The sequence below is a fragment of the Lithobates pipiens genome, unplaced genomic scaffold (genome assembly GCF_037356315.1).
Source record: "Lithobates pipiens isolate NorthernLeopardFrog02 unplaced genomic scaffold, aLitPip1_a1.2 Scaffold_1, whole genome shotgun sequence".
NCBI lineage: Eukaryota > Metazoa > Chordata > Amphibia > Anura > Ranidae > Lithobates > Lithobates pipiens.
This window is the reverse complement of record NW_027507685.1, coordinates 98,834,534-98,859,920: the sequence shown is the minus strand read 5'-3', so window position 1 is coordinate 98,859,920 and position 25,387 is coordinate 98,834,534. Positions and strand designations below refer to the sequence as shown.

The 25,387-nt window shown below is 37.0% G+C and overlaps 1 protein-coding gene across 1 annotated transcript in view; it reads left to right on the top strand.

The window, feature by feature from the left end:
• Nucleotides 1–811: 811 nt before the first annotated feature.
• Nucleotides 812–25,387, top strand: part of LHX6 (LIM homeobox 6) — a 225,316-nt gene continuing 200,740 nt past the window's right edge. The window contains exon 1 of the mRNA XM_077467001.1: nucleotides 812–1,506. Within this exon, the coding sequence (XP_077323127.1) occupies nucleotides 1,429–1,506 (78 nt within the window). The 5' untranslated portion in view covers nucleotides 812–1,428. The remainder of the gene's footprint in view (nucleotides 1,507–25,387) is intronic.

Below are 25,387 nucleotides of genomic sequence, written 5' to 3'. Positions count from 1 at the left end.
CAAAGTGTGACAGCGCTGAAAGCTGAAAATTGGCGCCTGGGCAGGAAGTGGGGGGGGGGGGGTGCCCAGTATTGAAGGGGTTAAAAAATAGCATCATAAAAACAAAAAACATGATTTACATCATCTGATGAATAAATGTGCAGGGGAAGGAGTTCTGAGTTCCCCGGCGGAGAACTATCTATCTATCTATCTAGATAGATAGATAGATAGATAGATAGATAGATAGATAGATAGATAGATAGATAGATAGATAGATAGATAGATAGATAGATAGATAGATCTTTCCCAGTCCTGGTTGGCTCAGGGACAGGAGACATAGATGATAGATAGATAGATAGATAGATAGATAGATAGATAGATAGATAGATAGATAGATAGATAGATAGATAGATAGATAGATAGATAGATAGATAGATAGATAGATAGAATATATATAGATACAGATAGATAGATAGATAGATAGATAGATAGATAGATAGATAGATAGATAGATAGATAGATAGATAGATAGATAGATAGATAGATAGATAGAATAGATAGATAGATAGATAGATAGATAGATAGATAGATAGATAGATAGATAGATAGATAAATGATGGATAGATAGATAGATAGATAGATAGATAAATGATGGCTAGATAGATAGATAGATAGATAGATAGATAGATAGATAGATAGATAGATAGATAGACAGATGGATATTTCCCAGTCCTGGTTGGCTCAGGGACAGGAATCTGCATGGAGCAGTTGGGGGTGATCATGTGAAGGAAGGAGGGGGGAGGGGAGATTTCAGCCCACATCATCCTCTCCTCCAGGAACATTCTGAGGGTCCCTGTGCAGAGTCTCCTCCATCTATTAGTACAGAACATTCCCTCCACCCAGCCAAAGTTCCTGTCCAGGACTCCGCACATCAGAGGACTTGGTCGGTCCATCCATGGACATGTCCTGGAGGTCAGACTTGGGTGGATCCTGTGGCAGAGCAGTGCTCCACATCGGGGCCCTGGATTGCTGCAGCTGATTGATTGGTCCCTGCAAGGTGAGGTTCCCAAGTCCCTGCTGAAGTCCCTTTGGTTGCCCTCATGTGGATGGTCCTCCTGGATGGTGGTGGTGACTCTTCTCCTGGGGTAGGTGGACCTCAGGCGGCACTTCTTGGAGACTTCTGCAGAGCTGAGTAGTCCCTTCCCTTCTTTTCCTGCCTCTCTGCTCCATCCTACAGGAAGGTGGAAGGAAGGAGTCCTGGCAGTCCCAGCTTCCCCTCCTTGTGGTCACACACAGCAGTCCTGGACATGAAGAATGGAGGGATGATTGGAAGCTGGAGCCCCTCTACCAGAGCCTGAGCACTGTGTGGATTGTACGCCCCCCTCCCCCCTCCAATCTGGACCCAGCTGCTTCTTAGCCCCCTGCTTGCCCTGGCACTGCTCTGCCCCCATGTACTGGAAAAATGAGAATGTGGCCCCTCATTCAGAGGGCACCAACCTGGACCCAGACCTGGACTCTGCAGGAAAGGTGAGGCGCCCCCTTCTCCTTCCATTCTCACCTCTGTAAACAAAGGGTTAACGAGGGCACACCGAATTCTGTACACCACTGGAACTCCATCCACAAAGCTAGCACACTTTATAAGTGACAGTTCTGCTCAGAAAAGGACAGTTACTATAGGAGAAATAAGTGACAGTTCTGCTCAGAAAATGACAGTTACTCTAGGAGAAATAAGTGACAGTTCTGCTCAGAAAATGACAGTTACTATAGGAGAAAATAGCGATCCTTATCCTGAGGCTTCATCCACAAAAGCTATAGCACACCAGAACCTTGTTTTCCCAAAAGTGGCAGTTCTGCTCAGCTGAGTCCAACGCGAACAGAAAATAACAGTTAGGAGAAAGTAGAGATCCTTATCCTGAGGCTTCAAAGGTAGCATCCTACTTTTCACAAAAGTGACAGTTCTGCTCAATTGAGTACCAAGCGATCTGAAAGTGACAGTCACTGAAATAGCGATCCTTATTCTCGATTAACAGAGCTGACATATCAGGGTCCTTATTGTGAAAGAAGTGACAGTTCTGTTCAGTTGGGTCGAATACCATCTGAAAGTGACAGTTGTATGCTTGAAAAATAGCGATCCTTATCCTTAATTCACAAAGCTATAGCATTCTAATTTTTCACATAAGCGACAGTTCTGTACAATTGAGTTCAATGCGATCTGAAAGTGACAGTTATAGGCTTTAAAATAGCGAACCTTATCCTTAAGCTTCATTCACTAAGCTATAGCATTCTTATTTTTCACATAAGTGACAGTTCTGTTCAATCGAGTCCAATGCGATCTGAAAGTGACAGTTACATACTTGAAAATTGCGATCCTTATCCTTAATTCACAAAGCTATAGCATTCTCATTTTCACATAAGTGACAGTTCTATTCAATTGTGTCTGAAAACTACAGCCACCAGCTATAGCGATCCTTATTCTTCATTGGCAAAGCTAACATAGGAGGACCCTCTGCGACAAAACAGACAGTTCTGTTCAAGTTGAGTCCAATGACATTTAAAAAATATGGCCTCAGGTAGCTGGAAATATCGATCCTTATTGTCCATTAACAACCCTAAAACACATCAAGTTCCTTATTACAACAAAAGTGACAGTTCTGTCCAATGGATCTAAACATTGACAGTCACATAACTGGAAATAGCCATCTCTGTCCTCCATTATTGCAAAAAAAAAAAAAAGTCCAATGCGATCTAAACATTGACAGTTTAGTTGCAAATAACGATCCCTATCACCCATTAATAAAGCGAACACATCCTTATTGCAAGAAAAGTGACAGTTCTGTTCAACTGAGTCCAATGCGATCTAAAAATTGACAGTCACATAACTGGAAATAGCGATCCCTAATCCTCCATTAACACAGTTTAACACAATATGATCCTTATTGCAAAAAAAGTGACAGTTCAGTTCTGTTCAACGGAGTTTAATAAATTGACAGTCACATAATTGGAAATAGCGATCCCTATCCTCCATTAACACGGTTAACACAATATGATCCTTATTGCAAAAAAGATGTGACAGTTCTGTTCAACTGAGCCCAATGCGATCTAAGCATTGATAGTTTAGCTGCAAATAACGATCCCTATCCTCCACTAACAAAGCTAACACATCCTTATTACAACAACCGTGACTGTTCTGTTTGAGTCCAATGCGATCTAAACATTGACAGTTTAGCTGCAAATAACAATCCCTATCCTCCATTAACAAAGCTAACATCCTTTATTGCAACAAAAGTGACAGTTCTGTTGAGTCCAGTAAGATTTTAAAGCCACAGCTTATTAGAAAGATCTTTATAGGCTCTGGGGTTGTTGCGAACAAATACCAACATCTGAGCTCAATTCACAAAGCACAGTAGGATAAGGATCCTTATTTTTTTTATTTTGTTTTTATTTTTTTAGGAAAGAGACAGTTCTGTTTAGCTGAGTCCAATGTCTTTTGGCAATGACAGTGCACGTATGTGGAAATAGCGATCCTTATCGCCTTGGGCTCACATCCCAATTTCCACAAAAGTGACAGTTATTTTCAATTCAGTCCAGTGAGATTTTAAATCAACAGTTCATCCCTATTATCCTTATGGGTTCAATGACCATTCCAGCTCAACATACCAGTATAAGGATCCCTATTTTCATCAAGGTGAGTTCTTTTTTTTTATTATTCTTTTTTTTTTAGTCCAATGAAATTTTAAAATAAAGATTATTATCCCACGGCTCTTGGACCCTTGCGGGCTAACGCATGTAGTGCCAAGATCCACCCCCCCCCCCCCCCCACAAATAAATAAGTTATTTTTTAGCCCAATAAGATAATAAAATGACAGCTGAAAATAGAAATCCTTATCATTGGGCTCTATAGGTCGGACTATATTCCAGGCTAATAACACATAAGGATCCTTATTTCACAGACCTGAGATTTATTAAATGACAGCTGAAAATAAAGATCCTTATCCCTGTCTGTGAACTGAATTCTGTGAATGGATCTGTAGCCTTAAGAGGTGCACGTTGGAAATTGTGTGTAAAATAAATTATTTTTCTGGAGATATGATATTATGAAGATTGGGATTATATGGCATTCTAAATCTTGGGAATACATGGCATTATGGAGATGGGAGTCTATGACACTATGGAGATGGGGGTCTTTGACATTATGGAAATGGGGGTCTATGACACTATGGAGATGGGGGTCTTTGACATTATGGAAATGGGGGTCTATGACACTATGGAGATGGGGGTCTTTGACATTATGGAAATGGGGGTCTATGACACTATGGAGATGGGGGTCTTTGACATTATGGAGATGGGAGTCTATGACATTATGGAGATGGGGGTCTATGATATTATGGAGATGGGGGTATATGACACTATGGAGATGGAGGTCTATGACATTATGGAGATGGGGGTCTATGACATTATGGAGATGGGTGTCTATGACATTATGGAGATTGGGTCTATGACATTAGAGATGGGGGTCTATGATATTATGGAGATGGGGGTCTATGACATTATGGAGATGGGAGTCTATGACACTATGAGGTTATGGGTCTATGACATTATGGGGGCTTTGACATTATGAGGATTAGGGATATATGACATTATAAAAGTTGGGGGCTCTATGACATTAGAGATGGGGGTCTATGACATTATGGAGATGGGGGGGGGTCTATGACATTATGGAGATGGGGGGGTCTATGACATTATGGAGATGGGGTCTATGACATTATGGGTATTGGGGCTCTATATCATTATGGGGATTAGGGATATATGACATTATGAAAGTTGGGGGCTCTATGACATTATGGAGACTGGGGATATATGGCATATAGAGATTAGGAATGTATGACATTCTGGAAATATATGACATTATGGAGATTGGGGGGGGGGGGGGGGCTCTATGACATTCAAGAGTTTAGGAATATCTGACATTTTGGATATTGGGGATATATTACATTCTGGACATTGGGGTTTTATGACACTCTGGGGATTGGGGCTCTGTGATGACTGGGGATATATGATCCTTCTAGATTGTAAGCTCTAACGAGCAGGGCCCTCTGATCCCTCCTGTATTGATTTGTATTGTAAGTGTACTGTCTGCCCTCATATTGTAAAGCGCTGCGCAAACTGTTGGCGCTATATAAATCCTGAATAATAATAATAATAATAATAATATTATGGAGACCAGGGCTATATGACATCCTAGGGATTGGGGAAATTTGACATTATGGGGATTGGGAATATTTGGCAAATATGGAGATTGGGAATATATGACATTAGGGGGCTTGGTGCCTCTATGACATATAGAGATTATGGATATATGACATTATGGAAATTAGGGCTCTATGTCATTTTAGAGATTGGAATATATGACATTAGGGGGATTGGGAATGTATGATATAGAGATTGGGGATATATGACATTAGAGGGATTGGGAATATATGGTATTATGGATATTGGGGATATATGACATTAGGGGGATTGGGAATATATGGCATTAGGGAGATTGGGAATATATGGCATTAGGGGGATTGGGGATATATGACATTAGGGGGATTGGGGATATATGACATTAGGGGAATTGGGGATATATGACATGAGGGGGATTGGGGGTAGATGACATTATGGGGGATTGGAGATACAGTATATGACATTATGGGGATTGGGGATATATGACATTAGGGGGATTGGGGATATATGACATTATGGGGATTGGAGATATACGAAATTAGGGGATTGGGAATATATGACATTAGGGGGATTGGGGATATATGATATTAGGGGGATTGCTGATATTTGACATTAGGGGGATTGGGAATATATAATTTTAGGGGGATTGGGGATATATGACATTAGGGGGATTTGGCATATATGACATTAGGGAGGTTGGGAATATATAACTTTAGGTGGATTGGGGATATATGACATTAGTGGGATTGGGGATATATGACATTAGGGGAATTGAGGATACATGACATGAGGGGGATTGGGGATAGATGACATTGTGGGGGATTGGATATATATGACATTAGGGGGATTAGGAATATATAACTTTAGGAGGATTGGGGATATATGACATTAGGGGGATTGGGCATATATGACATTAGGGGGGGTTGGGAATATAACTTTAGGTGGATTGGGGATATATGACATTAGTGGGATTGGGGATATATGACATTAGGGGGATTGGGGATATATGACATTAGGGGGATTGGGAATATATAACTTTAGGGGGATTGGGGATATATGACATTAGGGGGATTGGGCATATATGACATTAGGGGGGTTGGGAATATATAACGTTAGGTGGATTGGGGATAAATTACATTAGTGGGATTGGGGATATATGACATTAGGGTATTGGGAATATACAACTTTAGGGGGATTGGGAATATATGACATTAGTGGGATTGGGGATATATGACATTAGGGGGATTGGGGATATATGACATTAGTGGGATTGGGGATATATAACTTTAGGGGGGTTGGAGATATATGGCATTAGGGGGATTGGGGATATATAACTTTAGGGAGATTGGGGATACACAACATTAGTGGGATTGGGCATATATGACATTAGGGGGGTTGGGAATATATGACATTAGGGGGATTGGGGATATATGACATTAGGGGGATTGGGGATATATCACATTAGGGGGATTGGGGATATATGACATTAGGGCAGTTGGGAATATATGACATTAGGGGGATTGGGGATATATGACCTTAGTGGGATTGGGAATATATAACTTTAGGGGGGTTGGGTATATATGACATTAAGGGGATTGGGGATATATAACTTTAGGGGGATTGGGGATATATGACATGAGTGGGATTGGGAATATATTACATTATGGGGATTGGGAATATATGACATTAGTGGGATTGTGGATATATGACATTAGTGGGTTTGGGAATATATAACTTTAGGGGGATTGGGGATATATGACATTAGGGGGATTGGGGATATATAACATTAGGGGGATTGGGGATATATGACATTAGGGGGATTGGGGATATATAACTTTAGGGGGATTGGGATATATGACATTAGGGGGATTGGGAATAAATACATTTAGGGGAGTTGGGGATATATGACATTGGGGGGATTGGGGATATATAACTTTAGGGGGATTGGGGATATATGACATTAGGGGGATTGGGAATAAATAACTTTAGGGGAGTTGGGGATATATGACATTGGGGGGATTGGGGATATATAACTTTAGGGGGATTGGGGATATATGACATTAGGGGGATTGGGAATAAATAACTTTAGGGGAGTTGGGGATATATGACATTGGGGGGATTGGGGATATATAACTTTAGGGGAATTGGGGATATATAACTTTAGGGGGATTGGGGATATATGACATTGTAGCCCATTCATAGGTGACTTGTGAGAAAAGTACACTTCTACATTTAGTTTAAATTCTGTAGTTTTTGTTTTTTTCCTTCATAAATGGGGGGGGAGAAAAAAAAATCGATTTTTAATTACAAGCATTAGAAGAAATGAAATTTGCAATTCTTTGGGTGGCCTGATGGATGGTCTGATTGACAGCTGAAATTGACACTTGCAGCCTCTTATCCTGGGCATTTTCTGCAGTTTCTAATTGCAGGTAGTTTGTGTGTTTTTTCCCCCCTTGCCTGCTTTGGATTACATGGGAACGAAACGATTACCTCAAGAGGCATGGGTTAAGTGCAGGGAAAAAAATCAATCTAGATTCAAATTGCTTCATTAAAAAGACACATCTTTTGTTGCAAATGGTTTAAATGCCTTCTAGATTTGTTGTTTGGAGCCGGTTTATATAGGCGGACTGCAATATAAAGGGGACGTTAGTGGCATTTTAACCATCTTGGTAGGACTGAGGCTTTTCCTGGCAATCTCTCCTGAGGGTTTGAAGTCCCACCAAAGGAACCTCCAGCAGGGGACACCTAGGGATTTTGGATATCTTCGGTCCTCCTCACAGCATGGTAAGAGATGATCCATACCTGGGTTATTATAGGATGGAATGCTCGGGGTAGACAGAAGGGGAGGTTGTCAGCAGATGGCATGTCAGGAGGTCAGATAGAAGAGCAAAAAGAAGGGAAGGGTTGCCCAATGCATGCCATTGATGGGGACTTACCTTCCACTGGGTGCATCTGATCACTGAGGGGGTGCACAAAAGTCACCAGGGGATCCTGAGAGGTGCTGATTAAGATAAGCTAGGACATAGATTCACAAAGTAACATCAGGAGACTAAGATAAGCTAGAACATAGATTCACAATGTAACATTTTATAAAGTAATAACAGAAGATTCCAAGACAAGTAAAGATGCATATTTACAATGTAACACTAGAAGATTGTAAGATGAGCAAAGACATATATTCACTATATTGCTACGGCCTCCCCCTCCCCCCTTTCCTATTTAATACACGGTTTTTATTCTCACACTTTCTGCATTATCATTTTTTTTACAGCATAGCTATACTCCCCCCACCTCCCTCTGTCAGTCTTTTAGTGTGTGTGTGTCTATATATATATATATTCTCAGTCTATATATTTCTTTCTTTCTTTCTTTCTTTCTTTCTTTCTTTCTTTCTTTCTTTCTCCCCCTCTCCCTCTCTCTCTTTCTTTCTTTCTTTCTTTCTTTCTTTCTTTCTTTCTTTCTTTCTTTCTTTCTTTCTTTCTTTCTCTTCCTTCCTTTCTTTCTTTCACACACACACACACACACACACACACACACACACACACACACACACACACACACACACACACACACACACACACACACACACACGTTCTTATATTTTCAGTATATCTCTTCCTGTCCTTCGTTTAGAACATACAAGTATATGTATAACTAGAGCTCTGTCAGTCTTCTGATCATAAGATTTATTAAACAGCCTCAGAGCTGGAGAGAAACTCGTCTGTGTGGAGCTTGTTAGAGAATCTAGAAGAATTACACCGATTATTAAACTTACAGCTATCAGTCTTATAGAATAGAAGATATAGTTATAGCTCTGACAGTCTTCTAGAACATCATATTAATATATCTGCATATATCTGCCCATTTATTAGAACATAATATTATCTCTGTCATATTTTAGTGCATAATGATCTCTACCTTTCTCTGTCAGTCATCCAGAACATAACATTATCACTATCAATGTTTTAGAGCAATGTTTAGATCGTTACAATGTCATCATAATATATCTGTCAATATTTTAGAACAGAATCATTTCTGTCTGTCGCTCCTCTAGAGGATAATATTATCTTTACATATCTCTTGTAGCAGAACATTCTTTCCTATGTTCAGGTCGTTTCTCTCTTCTGCCTCCCAGCAGTGTATACATTATATATGAGATCAGAGATCTGTGTCTGGAGAGTTTTATGTGATCTATGGGATCTCTGAACACTGGAGAGTAGAAGAACACAGAGAAGTGTAGAACATTCCGAGGACTGCCTGGAATTCTGGATGGTCTGAGCTCCACACCGAGCTCTACCCTCATCTCTGGGCCATGGCTGAGCATAGATTTATATGAGAGGATAGAGATCTGATATCATACAATATTACCTACCTATATTCCACATCTCTATCTATCTATCTATCTATCTATCTATCTATCTATCTATCTATCTATCTATCTATCTATCTATCTATCTATCTCTCTCTTCTTTGTTTCTATCTTTTGTATATAGTTTACAACTGTCCCACTCTGCCTGTTTTCTTTCTTTCTTTCTTTCTTTCTCTTTCTTTCATTCATTCTATCTAATATACCGAAAAAAAATGTATAGCTGCCCCCCTTTTATTTCTATATATCTATCTAATATCTATCTAATATCTATCTTTTTATCTATCTATCTATCTATCTATCTATCTATCTATCTATCTATCTATCTATCTATCTATCTATCTATCTATCTATCTCTTCTTTATATCTATATTCTTTTTCTATTTATTTCATTTTTCATTCTATCTACTGTATATTTACAGTATCTTTCTATCCAAATGTACACCATAGCCTGGCACTTTTAACGATTTTACGACTGCAATCGCCTCCCTATTGATGTCTATCTATCTCTGTATCTATCTCTGTATCTATCTATCTATCTATCTATCTATCTATCTATCTATCTATCTATCTATCTATCTATCTATCTATCTATCTATCTCTCTCTTCTTTGTTTCTATCTTTTGTATATAGTTTACAACTGTCCCACTCTGCCTGTTTTCTTTCTTTCTTTCTTTCTTTCTCTTTCTTTCATTCATTCTATCTAATATACCGAAAAAAAATGTATAGCTGCCCCCCTTTTATTTCTATATATCTATCTAATATCTATCTAATATCTATCTTTTTATCTATCTATCTATCTATCTATCTATCTATCTATCTATCTATCTATCTATCTATCTATCTATCTATCTATCTATCTCTTCTTTATATCTATATTCTTTTTCTATTTATTTCATTTTTCATTCTATCTACTGTATATTTACAGTATCTTTCTATCCAAATGTACACCATAGCCTGGCACTTTTAACGATTTTACGACTGCAATCGCCTCCCTATTGATGTCTATCTATCTCTGTATCTATCTCTGTATCTATCTATCTATCTATCTATCTATCTATCTATCTATCTATCTATCTATCTATCTATCTATCTATCTATCTATCTATCTATCTATCTATCTATCTATCTATCTTTCTATCTCTGTATCTATCTATCTATCTATCTATCTATCTATCTATCTATCTATCTATCTATCTATCTATCTTCTTTATTTCTATCTTTTGTATACCGTTTACAGCTGCCTCATCCTCATTGTAGTCTTTCTTCCTTCCTTCCTTTCTTCCTTCATTTCTTTCTTTCTGTCTTTCTTTCTTTCTTTCTTTCTTTCTTTCTTTCTTTCTTTCTTTCTTTCTTTCTTTCTTTCTTTCTTTCTTTCTTTCTTTCTTTCTTTCTTCCATCATTTCTTTTTCTTTCTTTCCATTTTCTTTCTTCCTTCCTTCCTTTCCTCCTTTCTTTCTTCATTCCTTTTTTTTTTCTTTTTTCTTTTTTTTTTGCTTCCTTTCTTTCTTTCTTTCTTTCTTCTCTCCATTTTTTTCTCTCCTTTATTTCTATCTTTTGTATACCGTTTACAACTGTCTCGTCCTCATTGTTCTTTCTTTCTTTCTTTCTTCCTTCCTTTCTTTTTTTTCTTTCTTTCTTTCTTTCCTTCCTTCCTTCCTTCCTTCCTTCCTTCCTTCCTTTCTTTCTTTCTTTCTTTCTTCCTTTCTCACCCACATCTTCTATATTCGTACACCCCACACAGTGAACACATTCGGACATATATAATAAATCTGACTTGGCGCGTGTAACACACATGTATATATATATATAAATACTTTGTATGGTGGGGAGTGTACAGGGGACCAACCTTTATATTCTATCCAGTGTTGGGAAACAAGTCGAGTATTTAGGATGTGATATAAATGATAATGATAGACGGAGCGATATAGATCTAATAGATCTAACAGACACAACAACTCTCAGTTCTGCTCTGGGGCTCCTGGAAGGATTGTCAGTTGGCAGGAATGATCTCCTAGCTGTCATTTCCTTTATTTTAGCAGTTTAGTTATTGAAGAGCCCCCCCCCCCCCCCCCCCCCATACCATATCTGAACCGATATTTACCGGTAGATCTCAGCAAAGGTGGAATCTTCCTGCAAAAGGGGTTCACATAGGACCACATCTGTCCCTCTCCTATCACAGCCAGACCTTAGAAATACTCTTCATTTCCAGACCTTTCCATCAGTGGTCCAGGATTAGCTGCTCCAGGTCCCTAGATACCTCTCAGAGATAGACGTCTACTGGAGGTCATTTACTAAAGGAGTATAGGCTGTAGAGTAGGTTAGAAAATAATAATAATAATAATAATAATAATAATGTATACTCTGAATGGACAATCATATGTCACCAAAAAGCATAATAATATTATTAACAATAATAATATTCAATTTGAGCTCACAATCATATATTATTATTATTATTATTATTATTATTATTATTATTATTATACTGTATAAAATACTATTAATAATAATAATAATAATAATAATAATAATACTAATAATAACAATTGATCAATCTGAATGCACAATGATATGTTAGCAAAAACAACAACAATAATAATAACAACAATAATAATAATGTTCAATTTGAATTCACAATCATATGTTGTTATTATTATTATTATTGTTATTTTTATTATACAGGATTTATAATATTATTATTATAATACAGGATGTATATTATTATTATTATTATTATTATTATACAGATTTATATTATTATTATTATTATTATACATAATTTATATTATTATTATTATTATTATACAGGACTTATAAATACTGTATAATATAAATAAAAATCCACTATAATAATAATAATAATAATAATAATAATAATAATAATAATAATATAAATCCTGTATAATGATAATATAAATCCTGTATAATGATAATATAAATCCTGTATAATATTAATAATATATTATTATTATACAGGATTTATATTATTATTATTATCATTATACAGGATTTATATGGCGCGAACAGTTTTTCAATGTTAGGGGTTAGTAAACACCCTTTTGGGATATTTTTTTTGGGGGGGGGGGGGGGGGGGGTGTTGGCTTCCCTTTGACAGGCAATGCAAAGCCTGCAAAGGTTCACTTTATTTACTAACACTCACTTTGCACCACCAGCAGCCTCTGCTCAAAAAAAGCTAGAAAGAATTTTTGAAAACCCAACATCTGTAGATAATAGAAGCCTACACTCAGGTGACAATGTAATCAGATGTCAGAGATGTCTCCAGGCTACCTGGAAAGTATTGATAACTCTCTTTAGGGGGGTGGGGGCTGGGGGAGGCTGCTGTACTAAAGGGACCACACACATTGCAATCTGATTGTACATCTGATTGGATCTACCAACAACTATGTAGTGCGAGGGCTGCCTGATTGGATAAAGATTGACTGGATGAATTAGCTAGGTCCTCATATTACATGGTTTTGGAAAAGCCAAAAGTTGATAGCAGGAAGATTATAGTCATAAATAATAATAATCACCATCATCATCATCATCATTATCACATGTAAGGAAAATACATAGAACATGATTTTTGCTAAGCAATAAATTGGGTATAACAATTGAACACAGCTCACCTTTATTTATCACGGGTCTCTAAATAATAATAATAATAATTCTAATAATATAACTTATTATTAATATATATATATATATATATATATATATATATATATATATATATATATATATATATATATATATATATATATATATATATATATATATATTTATAAATAATTAAATATAATAATTATCATTATTAATATTAGTAGTAGTAGTAGTAGCATTAGTAGTAGTAGTAGTATTAGCATTAGTATTATAATTATTATTATTAGTAGTAGCATTATTATTATTATTATTATTATTATTCAGGCCCTTGGTAAATAAGGGGAAGTTGTGTTCCACTGTTATACCCAATTTATTGCTTAGCAAAAATCATGTTCTATGTATTTTCCTTATGATTAGTAAAAGTGAAAACTGATTTTTACTAAAATTCTCTCTCTCTCACTGCCCATCAACCCTGATGTCACAAACCTGGACACTCTTATAACAGCCTTATAACACTCATCAACTCCTCATGGGGATTATTGCTTCTACCCTGAATCAGATCTCATGCTTTTAAATGTAAGTCAGCTCCATGGAGAAATAATGTCAAGATTCGGTGAGGAAGTTACAGAATAATAATAATGTGAGCTAACAGCGACAAACAATGCGACACTTTCACATGACAGCTGTCAGAGGACAGGAAGCTGCGACCTGATCGGATTATTATATATATGCGCATGTGGCACGTGGTGAAAGCTCGTGTGCTATACACAGATCGATTATTGATCGATTATTGAGCAACCGAATTGTTTTATATACAATATAGGCGAGAGAGCACTGTGCCCATGTCTACCACTATCCATACAGAAATCAAGTCTGCCAACAAGACTGGTTGGCAGGTCCATTTTTTATTTGATATCCTGGATGTGTTTTCTGTTGGAAAACAGGGGTTGTTGTTGGTGTATTTTCATTCATGTAATACAGGTACAGTTTATACGTTTTTAAGTTAAAAAAAAAATAAAAACAAAAAATAAAAAATAATATATAATATATATATCATACATAAAAAAAATATTTATACACTTTTTTTATTATAATATATTAAGTATATATATATATATATATATATTATATCTAAAAAAATATGTATATAAATACTTTTTTATGTATCTCATATATAACTATAAATATATAAATATATATATTTATATATATGCAATATTGATAAATATTAAATAATTTCTTTATATATATATATATATATTATATATATATATATATATATATATATATATATATATATATATACACTATCGATATATTATAGATAGATAGATCATACTTTAAATGCTTGTAAACGGCACCTGTGTAAAATGAATGGAAATACAACATATATGATGCACATATATGTGATGTTTTTATATAGAAATATCTGCATTTAATATGTATCTATACAATTACTTGAAAAAAAAAATCTCTTTTGCTTGAGAATTACCGCAGGTGTACTAGTTTTTAGCGTATTGGAGGTTTTATTTTACTGTTTTTTACTTTTTCACTTCTTTCGATAGTTGATTCATTTTATATTGCTTTATCAAAGGTGTGCATTGTACCTATGCAGATAGCAAGGGGCATTCTGTATTCATTTTCAATTGATATGTGTGTGTGGTAGTCGGTTATAGCCAGGAGCATTTACCGGCTGCTGATTTCTTTCTTTCTTTCTTTTTTCTTTTTTTTTTTACGTGCCTACTGATTTTTATGTTAGTTTTCAGCACATTTCGTTAAGTAGGTTTTATAACCAGTGTTCAAATTCTGCAATTTTTTTTTAAATTGCAGGGTTAAACTAGCTAATAATAATGTATGTGGGTAAATTACCGTTGTCTTGGGTGATTTGTGTTTTTGCTTTTAATTGTGAACAGGAGGTTTGCCGTTGCCTTATCTTATACTGTAGTATATATCCCCCCCCCTCTCTCTCTGTATATATATATATATATATATATATATATATATATATATATATATATCGCTTTCTCTCTCTCTCTCTCTCTCTCTCTCTCTCTCTCTCTCTCTCTCTCTCTCTCTATATATATATATATATATATATATATATATATATATAAAATAAATATTATCTTCCTTACTCTAACTACTTGTCTATAGAATGATACGGTATAAGTCTATACAAGTATAGTATATAGTATATAACTGACATATATTTCTTAGTTCTCATTTTCTTTTCCTTCCTCTGCCACCTTCATCCCCATCCTCTGTACCATCTCCATCCTTTCCTATGAATCTAGTGAACATCAGATTATACTGAGGTGGCTTTTTAAAGCTGAAGAATAAGAACTAGGCAGGGTAAATAGTGTCTGGGTATAGATGAGAATGTTTTTTTTTTTTCTATTATTGGTTTATATTTTATATTATGATGATTATTATTATATTGATTGATTGATTACTATTATTATATATTATTATTATATAAAAAAACGTTTTTTTTTTTTAATTATTATTTATATGATGATAATGATGATGGTGATTACTATTATTGTTAGCAACATTATATATTATTATTATATTTTATTATTTATATTCCTTGAAAATTCAGCATTTTTGGAAATGCAAAAAATCTGAATCTGTCACCCTCATCTCCATCCTTTCCTATGAACCTAGTGAACAGCAGATACACTGAGATGACTTGTAAAGCTGAAGAATAAAAAAAATAGGCAGTGTTAATGTCTGGGTAGATGAGAATAATTCAGTTTTTTTATTATTATTTATATGGTAATGATGATGATGATGTTGATTATTATTATTATTATTACTATTTGTTATTTATATTCCTTGAAAATTCTGAATTTTTTGGAAATCCTAAAATTCGAAATCCGTCACCATCATCCCCATCCTCTGCTCCTTCTCCATCTCTTCCTTTGAATGTAGTGAACAGCAGATACATTGAGGTGGCCTGTTAAAGAATAAGAACTAGGCAGTGTAAATAGTGTCTGTAGATGAGAATAATTTATTTTCTTTTATTGTATATGATGATGATTATTGTTAATATTATTATTATTTGCAACATTATATTTTATTATTATTATTCCTTGGAAATTCTGAATTTCCTGAAATGCAAAAATTCTGAAGTTGTCACCCTCATCCCCATCCTCTGTGCCACCTTTCCTATGAATCTGGTGAACAGCAGATACACTGAGGTGGCTTGTAAATAGGAAGAATAAGAACTAGGCAGTGTAACTAGAGTAGATGAGAATGTGTCTGTTTTTTTATTATTAGTTTATATTTTATATTATGATTATTATTATTATATTGATTGTTTGATTACTATTATTATATATTATTATTATATTTTATTATTTGTATTCCTAGAAAATGCAGAATTGCAGCCTCTTTTGCAAATGCATTTAATGGTTGGTTATGGTGCCAAGATCAGCCAAGGGTTTACAAACCCGATTTCCCCAAAATCAATAAAATGACAGGTGTGATATGAGGAATCTTTTTTTAAAATAAAGACTCCTCTAGAACAAAGATTTAAAACATTTTGCAAATGGTCTTGTAGGCAGGAACATTATAGGAGAAAAAATGAAATAAAAAATAGATAAGAACACATTGTACTAAATATGTTTTTTTTTCCTGATGGGATTTAAATAAAGATAAAATATGTAACAAGCAAAATAATGTGACAAGTCACCATACAGACCATAGGTGGGGTTCAATAGATGCTAAGGTTTCTAGAGGATGGCAAATGTACTTTACATATGAATGGATCATGTCATTGTTTTAAGAGCACAAGTACATACTGCAGCATTATAATGTTATAGAGATTAACCTCCCCCCACTATTCATAATATAGGTGACACCATGTATTCAAGCAAGGTACATTCAAAGCAAATTTTATTTTTATTTGTACACTTTAGTAGCAATCAAAGGGTTACCTAGCTGTGGCCTAGGACCATGCCCAGGTAACCCAATAAAGGAATATATATATATATATATATATATATATATATATATATATATATATATACATATACACATATATATTATTATGTGAAGCATTAGTCTAGGACTCGATGACCCTCATCGCGGGTGGAATGGCGTACACATCTTGGCCATGCAATCATTATACAGGATTTATATATTATTATAATTTTATTATACAGGATTCATATAATATTATTATTATACAGGATTTTTAATATTATTATAATTTTATTATACAGGATTTATATACTATACACATATATATTATTATGTGAAGCATTAGTCTAGGACTCGATGACCCTCATCGCGGGTGGAATGGCTTACACATCTTGGCCATGCAATCATTATACAGGATTTATATATTATTATAATTTTATTATACAGGATTCATATAATATTATTATTATACAGGATTTATATATTATTATAATTTTATTATACAGGATTTATATAATATTATTATTATAATACAGGATTTATATATTATTATTATTATTATTACTATTATACATGATGAATATATTATTAATATTATTATTTAGGATTTATATATTATTGTTAATAATATTAATATTATTATATAGAATTCATATAATATTATTATTATACTGGATTTATATATTATTATAATTTTATTATACAGGATTTATATATTATTACAGTTATTATAATACAGGATTTATATATTATTATTCTGAGGAAGGTGAGCTTGTGCCTCGTCAAAACGTCAAATTAAACCGCTATTGGGCGCTCACCTTTCAAGACCCGTGAGTGTGATTTGTGTGCGGTGACAACCATTGGATATCATTATTATAATACAGGATTTATAAAGCGCTAACAGTTTGCTCAGCGCTTTACAACATGAGGGCAGACAGTACAGTTAGGATACAATTTAATACAGGAGAAATCAGAGGGCCTTGAGCCTTAAGAGCTTACAATCTAGAAGCACTTGCAACAACATAGTTGAGTACAGTCCATTGTTATTTTTTTTACATTTTATTAATTGGAACTAACAGCTCATTTTGAAGGACAAGCTTTTGGGGGTCTTTCCCTTCTTCTATGCCCAGGCAGTACTGGTGCACAGAGATTTAGAAACATTTTAAGAAAAATCTGCAAAAGAGGATAACAATCTCTGAAAAGGGGAATTATTATAATACAGGATTTATATATTATTATTATTATACATGATTTGTATATTATTATTATACAGGATTTTTATATTATTATTATTATTCTAATATTATTATTATTCAGGATTTATATATTCTTCTTCTTATTATTATACAGGATTTATATAGTATTATTATTCTAATATTATTATTATTCAGGATTTATATATTATTATTACTAGAGTAAGACGAGCTTGTGCCTCATCAAAACATTGAGTTAAACCACCATCGTGCGTTCACTTTTTAAGACCCGTGAGTGCCACTCTCTTTTTTGGTTTATATGCACTACCGTCTTTGCTGTGCACCCAGGCCCATTTTTTATCCCTGATTTTTGTGTGGCGACAACCATTGGATACCATTATTGTTATTATAGAGTATTTATAAAGCGCTAATTGTTTGCTCAGCAACATGAGAGCAGACAGTACAGCTATAATACAATTTAATACAGGAGAAATCAGAAGGCCTTGCACCTTGAGAGTTTACAATCTAGAAGCACGTACATAGTTGAATACCCTCCATGGTTATTTTGCAGGACAAGCTTTTGGGGGTCTTTCCTTTTTTCTAGATCCAGGTAGTACTGATGCACAGAGATTCAGCAAAATTTGAAGAAAATCTTCAAAAAAGGATAACAGTCTCCGAAAAGGGGAATTATTATTATTATAAAACAGGATTTATATATTATTTTATTATTATTATTATTATTATTATTAAAACAGAATAATAGAAGTGAGAGAGTAAGCCCGATAACGAGTATTTTTATCATTATTATAATCATCAATATTATTATAATACAGGATTTTTATAATTTTATTATAGTACAGGGTTTATATAATATTTGTGTTATTATTATTATTATTAAAACTGAATAATTAAAGTGAGAGAGTAAGCCAGATAATGAGTATTTTTAATCATTATTATTATCATCAATATTATTATAATACAGGATTTATATATTATTATTATAATATAGGATTTTCATATTATTTATATTATTATTATTATTATTATTATTAAAACAGAATAATAGAAGTGAAAGAGTAAGCCAGATAATGAGTATTTTGTATCATTATTATCATCATCAATATTATTATAAAACAGGATTTATATATTATTATTATTATTATTATATAGGATTGATATATTATTTCTATTATTATTATTATTATTATTATTATTATAACAGAATAATAAAAGTGGGAGAGTAAGCCAGATAACGAGTATTTTATTATTATTATTATCAGTCTCTGCCTGCAAGGAGCTTACAATCTAAGGCCCCTAACTCACATACTGGGGCCAATTTAGACAGGAGCCAACCGGCATGTCTTTGCACCATGGGAGGAAACCAGAGAACCCCAGAGGAAACCCACACAGGGCACAGGGAGGGCATGCAATCTCTGGGCAGGTGGTGCAGTGGTTGATATTTGAACCAGTATTGCCAGGCAGATGTTCTAACCATTTAGCTACTGTGCTGCCCAGGGAATCTAATATATAAAGTATCATATTGGTCATAAATCTTAGTGATCATGGTTTAGAATTCTAAAACACAGAAAAAAGGTAGCCAAACGCGTTGCAGCTTTCTCTCATTCAGTCCCTGAGCTAAAGGAGAGAATATTATATTTAGACAAAGAAGGTAAAGAAAAAAAAAGGTGTTCTATCAGGTTGAGGTCAGGATTCTGTGCAGGCCAGTCAAGTTCCTCCACCCCAAACTAGCTCATCCGTGTCTTTATGGACCTTGCTTTGTGCACTGGTGTGCAGTCATGTTGGAACAGGAAGGGGTCATCCTCAAACTGTTCCCACAAAGTTGGGAGCATGAAATTGTCCAAAAGGTCTTGGTATGCTGATGCCTTAAGTGTTCCCTTCGTTGGAACTAAGGGGCCAAGCCCAATTCCAGAAGAACAACCCAACACCATAATTCCCCCTCCACCAAATGATTTGGACCAGTGATAAAAGCAAGGTCCATAAAGACATAGATGAGCGAGTTTTGGGTGGAGAAACTTGACTGGCCTGCACCTCCTGACCTCAACCCGGTAGAACACCTTTGGGATTGATCAGAGCGGAGACTGCAAGCCAGAGCTTCCTGACCAACATCAGTGCCTGACCTCACAAATGCTCTTCTTGAAGAATTGTCAAACATTCCCATAGACACACTCCTAAACCTTGTGGATGGCCTTCCCAGAAGGGTTGAAGCTGTTAAAACCTGCAAAGGGTGCGCCAACTCAACATTAAACCTTATCGACTAAGGCAGGAGTGCCCAACCAGTGGCCCGGGGGCCACATATGGCCCGCAGCGCCCTCTGATGTGGCCCGCGACCTCCTGCTCTGGGATGGTGGGTTGGCAAGCCCAGATTTCAGGTTGCCTACCCGCCATGCCAGAGCATTAGTGTTGTGAATGAAGCCAGCAATAGAGGAAGCAAGCAGTTGAGCCGAATAAGTCAATGCTTACTGTAAAGCACCGGCTCCTGTCATAGGTGGAGTGATGCCAAATGCACTCTGCCTGGGACAGCAAATCTATTACTAAAATCACAGTGTATATATGGACATATCTGTTCTGCCCTGGTTACTGGGCTGCTTTTCAACTGATCCACGGGTGTAGCACTGTGTACCTGCGGCTTACCTGCACTGAGCCATAGACTTCTGGTTTTCAGAAAGTGCACCACACCTGCAGGATATTATAGAATTCTATGGCAAAGTACAGCTAACCTACAGGAAAGCCACAGGTACGGGTAGGCCGCAGACATCAGTGTAAAAGTAGCCTTAGGCCCCTTTAACATGATCTGTCTGACCCAATCGGACTCTCCATTCACCTCTATGGAGCAGCAGATGTAAACAGACTTGTGTCCATTTACACCTGCCTCCTTCCAATCCGATTTGCTAACAAAAATGAAAAGTGGATCTGTCCCCTTCCATTTGATCAGATGAGAGGGCCCATAGAGTAGAGTGGGCTGTGTCTGTATCTGCTTTGCATACGCAGAGCGGACGCAGAACTGTCATCTGCTCACTGTGGCCCGCACCTGGTTACTAAGTCGCTTAAGTGGCCCTCGCTCTTCAAAAGGTTGGGCACCCCTGGGCTAAGGTGTCCATTTATGAAACTCCTCTCTGGATCACCGCTGATATCAGTTCATTAACGGTTTATGAATCAGAGATGATCGGAGGAGAACATGTTCTCTGCTGATCATCTCCGTGCACAGAGAAACTGTAACTGACTGACACAGAAACGGCCAGTTTATGAAGGTGCAATCTTAGTACTTCACAGTCGATCTCTGTTGGAATTCTCCCACCCAGATTCACCAGGTCAGAGCTGGTGAATCTGGAAGAGAAGAGAGAATCCTGGTGGAAACTGAGCTGGAAGAAGGAAGATTATTGACTTCCTTCTACCTCGATCAGACCCCCCCCCCCCCAAGACATTTAACAAGTCCTCCTGCCATGGTTATGATCTATCAAATAATTGAAGGATACATTAATATTTTAGTAGTGAAATGAGGTTTATTGGATTAACAGAAAATGCGCAATATGCATCAAAACGAAAATTAGACAGGTGCATAAATTTGGGCACACCAACAGAAAAATCACATCAATATTCAGGAGAGCCTCCTTTAGCAGAAATAACTCTAGATGCTTCCTATAGCCTGTAAAGAGTGTCTGGATTCTGGACGAATGTATCTTGGACCATTCCTCCTTACAAAACATCTCCAGTTCAGTTAGGTCTGATGGTTGCCGAGCATGGACAGCCCGCTTCAAATCACCCCACAGATGTTCAATGATATTCAGGTCTGGGGACCGGGATGGCCATTCCAGGACAGGGTAATTGTTCCTCTGCATAAATGCCCGAGTAGATTTCGAGCAGTGTTTTGGGTCGTTGTCTTGTTGAAATATCCAGCCCCGGCGTAACTTCAACTTTGTGGCTGATTCCTCAACATTATTTTTAAGAATCTGCTGATATTGAGTGGAATCCATGCGACCCTCAACTTTCCCAGTCCCAGCACTGGCCACACAGCCCCACAGCATGATGGAACCTCCACCAAATTTTACTAGATTCTTTTGCCGCCATGCGTAATGCCCCTTGTTATGACGATCAAATAACTCAATCCTTGTTTCATCAGTCCACAGCACCTCATTCCAAAACGAAGTTGGCTTGTCCAAATGCACGTATGCATACCTCAAGCGACTTCTGTTTGTGGCGCGCGTGCAGAAAAGGCTTCTTTCGCATCACTCTCCCACGCAGCTTCTCCCTGCGCAAAGTGCGCCAAATTGTCGAAGGATGCACAGGGACGCCATCTGCAGCAAGTTGATGTTGTAGGTCTTTGGAGGTGGTCCATGGGCTGTTTTTGGCCGTTCTCACCATCCTTTGCCTCTCCAATATTTTATGTGGCCTTCCACTTCTGGCCTTAACAAGAACTGTGCCTGTGGTCTTCCATTTCCTCACTATGTTCCTCACAGTGGACACCGCCAGCCTATATCTCTGTGATAACTTTTTGTAGCCTTCCCCGAAACCATAATGTAGAACAATCTTTGTTTTCAGGTCATTTGAGAGCTGTTTTGAGGCCCCCATGTTGCCATTCCTTCAGAGGAAAGTCAAAGAGAACAACAACTTGCAGTTGGCCACCTTAAATACCTTTTCTCATGATTGGATGCACCTGTCTATGAAGTTCAAGGCTTGAGCTCACCAAGCCAACTGTGTGTTCCAATTAATCAGTGCTGAGTAGTTACAGGTATTTAAATCAGCAAAATGACAAGGGTGCCCACATTTATGCACCTGTTTAATTTTGTTTTGGTGCATATTGCGCGATTTCTGTTAATCCAATAAACGTCATTTCACTACTGAAATATTACCTCTGTCCTTCAGTCATTTGATAGATGAAAATGAAATTGCTAAACCAAACACCCAAATATTTATAAATGACAATCATGGAAATTGTCAGGGGTTCTTAAACGTTTGCATACAACTGTATATACATATACATACATACATACAATATATTACCAAAAATATTGGGACGGCCAGCCTTTACACGCACATGAACTTTAATGGCATCCCAGTATTCGTCCGTAGGGTTCAATATTGAGTTGGCCCACCCTTTGCAGGTGTAACAACTTCAACTCTTCTGGGAAGGCTGTCCACAAGGTTTAGGAGTGTGTCTATGGGAATGTTTGACCATTCTTCCAGAGGAGCATTTGTGAGGTCAGGCGCTGATGTTGGACGAGACGGCCAAAGGTGTTCTATAGGATTAAGGTCAGGCCAGTCATGTTCCTCCACCCCAAATTCACTCATCCATGTCTTTATGGACCTTGCTTTGTGCACTGGTCCAAATCATTAGTTGGAGGGGGGATTATGGTGTGGGGTTGTTTTTCAGGAGTTGGGCTTGGCCCCTTAGTACCAGTGAAGGCAACTCTTAAGGCGTCAGCATACCAATACATTTTGGACAATTTCATGCTCCCAACTTTGTGGGTATAGTTTGGGGATGGCCCCTTCCTGTTCCAACATGACTGCTCACCATTGCACAAAGCAAGGTCCATAAAGACATGGATGAGTGAGTTTGGGGTGAAGGAACTTGACTTGGGACTTCCTGATGACTGATGAAGGCCAGTCTAGTTCCTCCACCCCAAAGTCGCTCATCCACACTATATTGCCAAAAGTATTGGGCCACCCCTCCAAATCATTTGGTGGAGGGGGGGAGGATTATGGTGTGGGATTGTTTTTAAGAAGTTGGGCTTGGCCCCTTAGTTCCAGTGAAGGCAACTCTTAAGGAGTCAGCATACCAAGACATTTTGGACAATTTCATGCTCCCAACTTTGTGGGAACAGTTTGGAGATGGCCCCTTCCTGTTCCAACATGACTGGGCACCAGTGCACAAATTATATTAAAATTATTATATTATTATAAAGTTATCCCTTTTTTTTAAATGCCCCTTTTTTTCTTTATTGGTCATTTATATTGAACTCCATTGCCCATGATTGGGTGTTCACACACGTTCCCTTTGGATAAATGAACAATGCAATTTTTTTAATTATTATATTAAAAAATTATACTGTATTAAAATTATTATATTAAAAATGATATTATATTAAAATTATTATATTATTGTAAAATTATCCCTCTTTTTAAATGCCCCTTTTATCCTTTATTGGTCATTTATATTGAACTCCATTGCCCATGATTGGGTGTTCACACGTTCCTTTTGGATAAATGAACAATGCCATTTATTTTTATTATTACCGTATATACTCGAGTATAGGCCGACCCGAATATAAGCCGAGGCCCCCAATTTACCCCCAAAAAACTGGAAAACGCATTGACTCGTGTATAAGCCGAGGGTGAGACATGGCTGTCCATCCCTGTGTGTCCGTCCATCCCTGTGTGTGTGTCCGTCCATCCATCCCTGTGTGTGTGTCCATCCATCCATCCATCCATCCATCCCTGTGTGTCCGTCCATCCATCCCTGTGTGTGTATCCATCCATCCCTGTGTGTGTGTGTGTGTGTGTGTGTGTGTGTGTGTATTCATCCATCCATCCATCCCTGTGTGTGTGTGTGTGTGTGTGTGTATCCATCCATCCATCCATCCATCCCTGTGTGTGTGTGTGTGTGTGTGTGTGTGTGTGTGTGTGTGTGTGTGTGTGTGTGTGTGTGTGTCCGTGCAGCCTTGTGTGTGTGTCCAGCCTACCTGTGTCCCAAGCCTCCGTCCCGAGCCGCCGTCGTCCCGAGCCTCCTCTGTCCCGTGCCTCCTCTGTCCCGTGCCTTCCGGTGTCCCGTGCCTTCCGGTGTCCCGTGCCTTCCGGTGTCCCGTGCCTCCTCTGTCCCGTGCCTCCTCTGTCCCGTGCCTCCTCCGTCCCGTGTCGTGCCGATGGATCGCCGCTCTTCTCGGCGGCCATTCTACGATTCAAAAGCTGCGCCTCCGTCCTCCGCCTGTGATAGGCGGAACACTCAATTTCCCAGCAGCCTGTGTTCCGCCTATCACGGACATCCTCTCATACTCGTCCGTAGTATGAGAATGAACGGATGTCCGTGATAGGCGGAACACTGACTGCTGGGAAATTCAGTGTTCCGCCTATCACA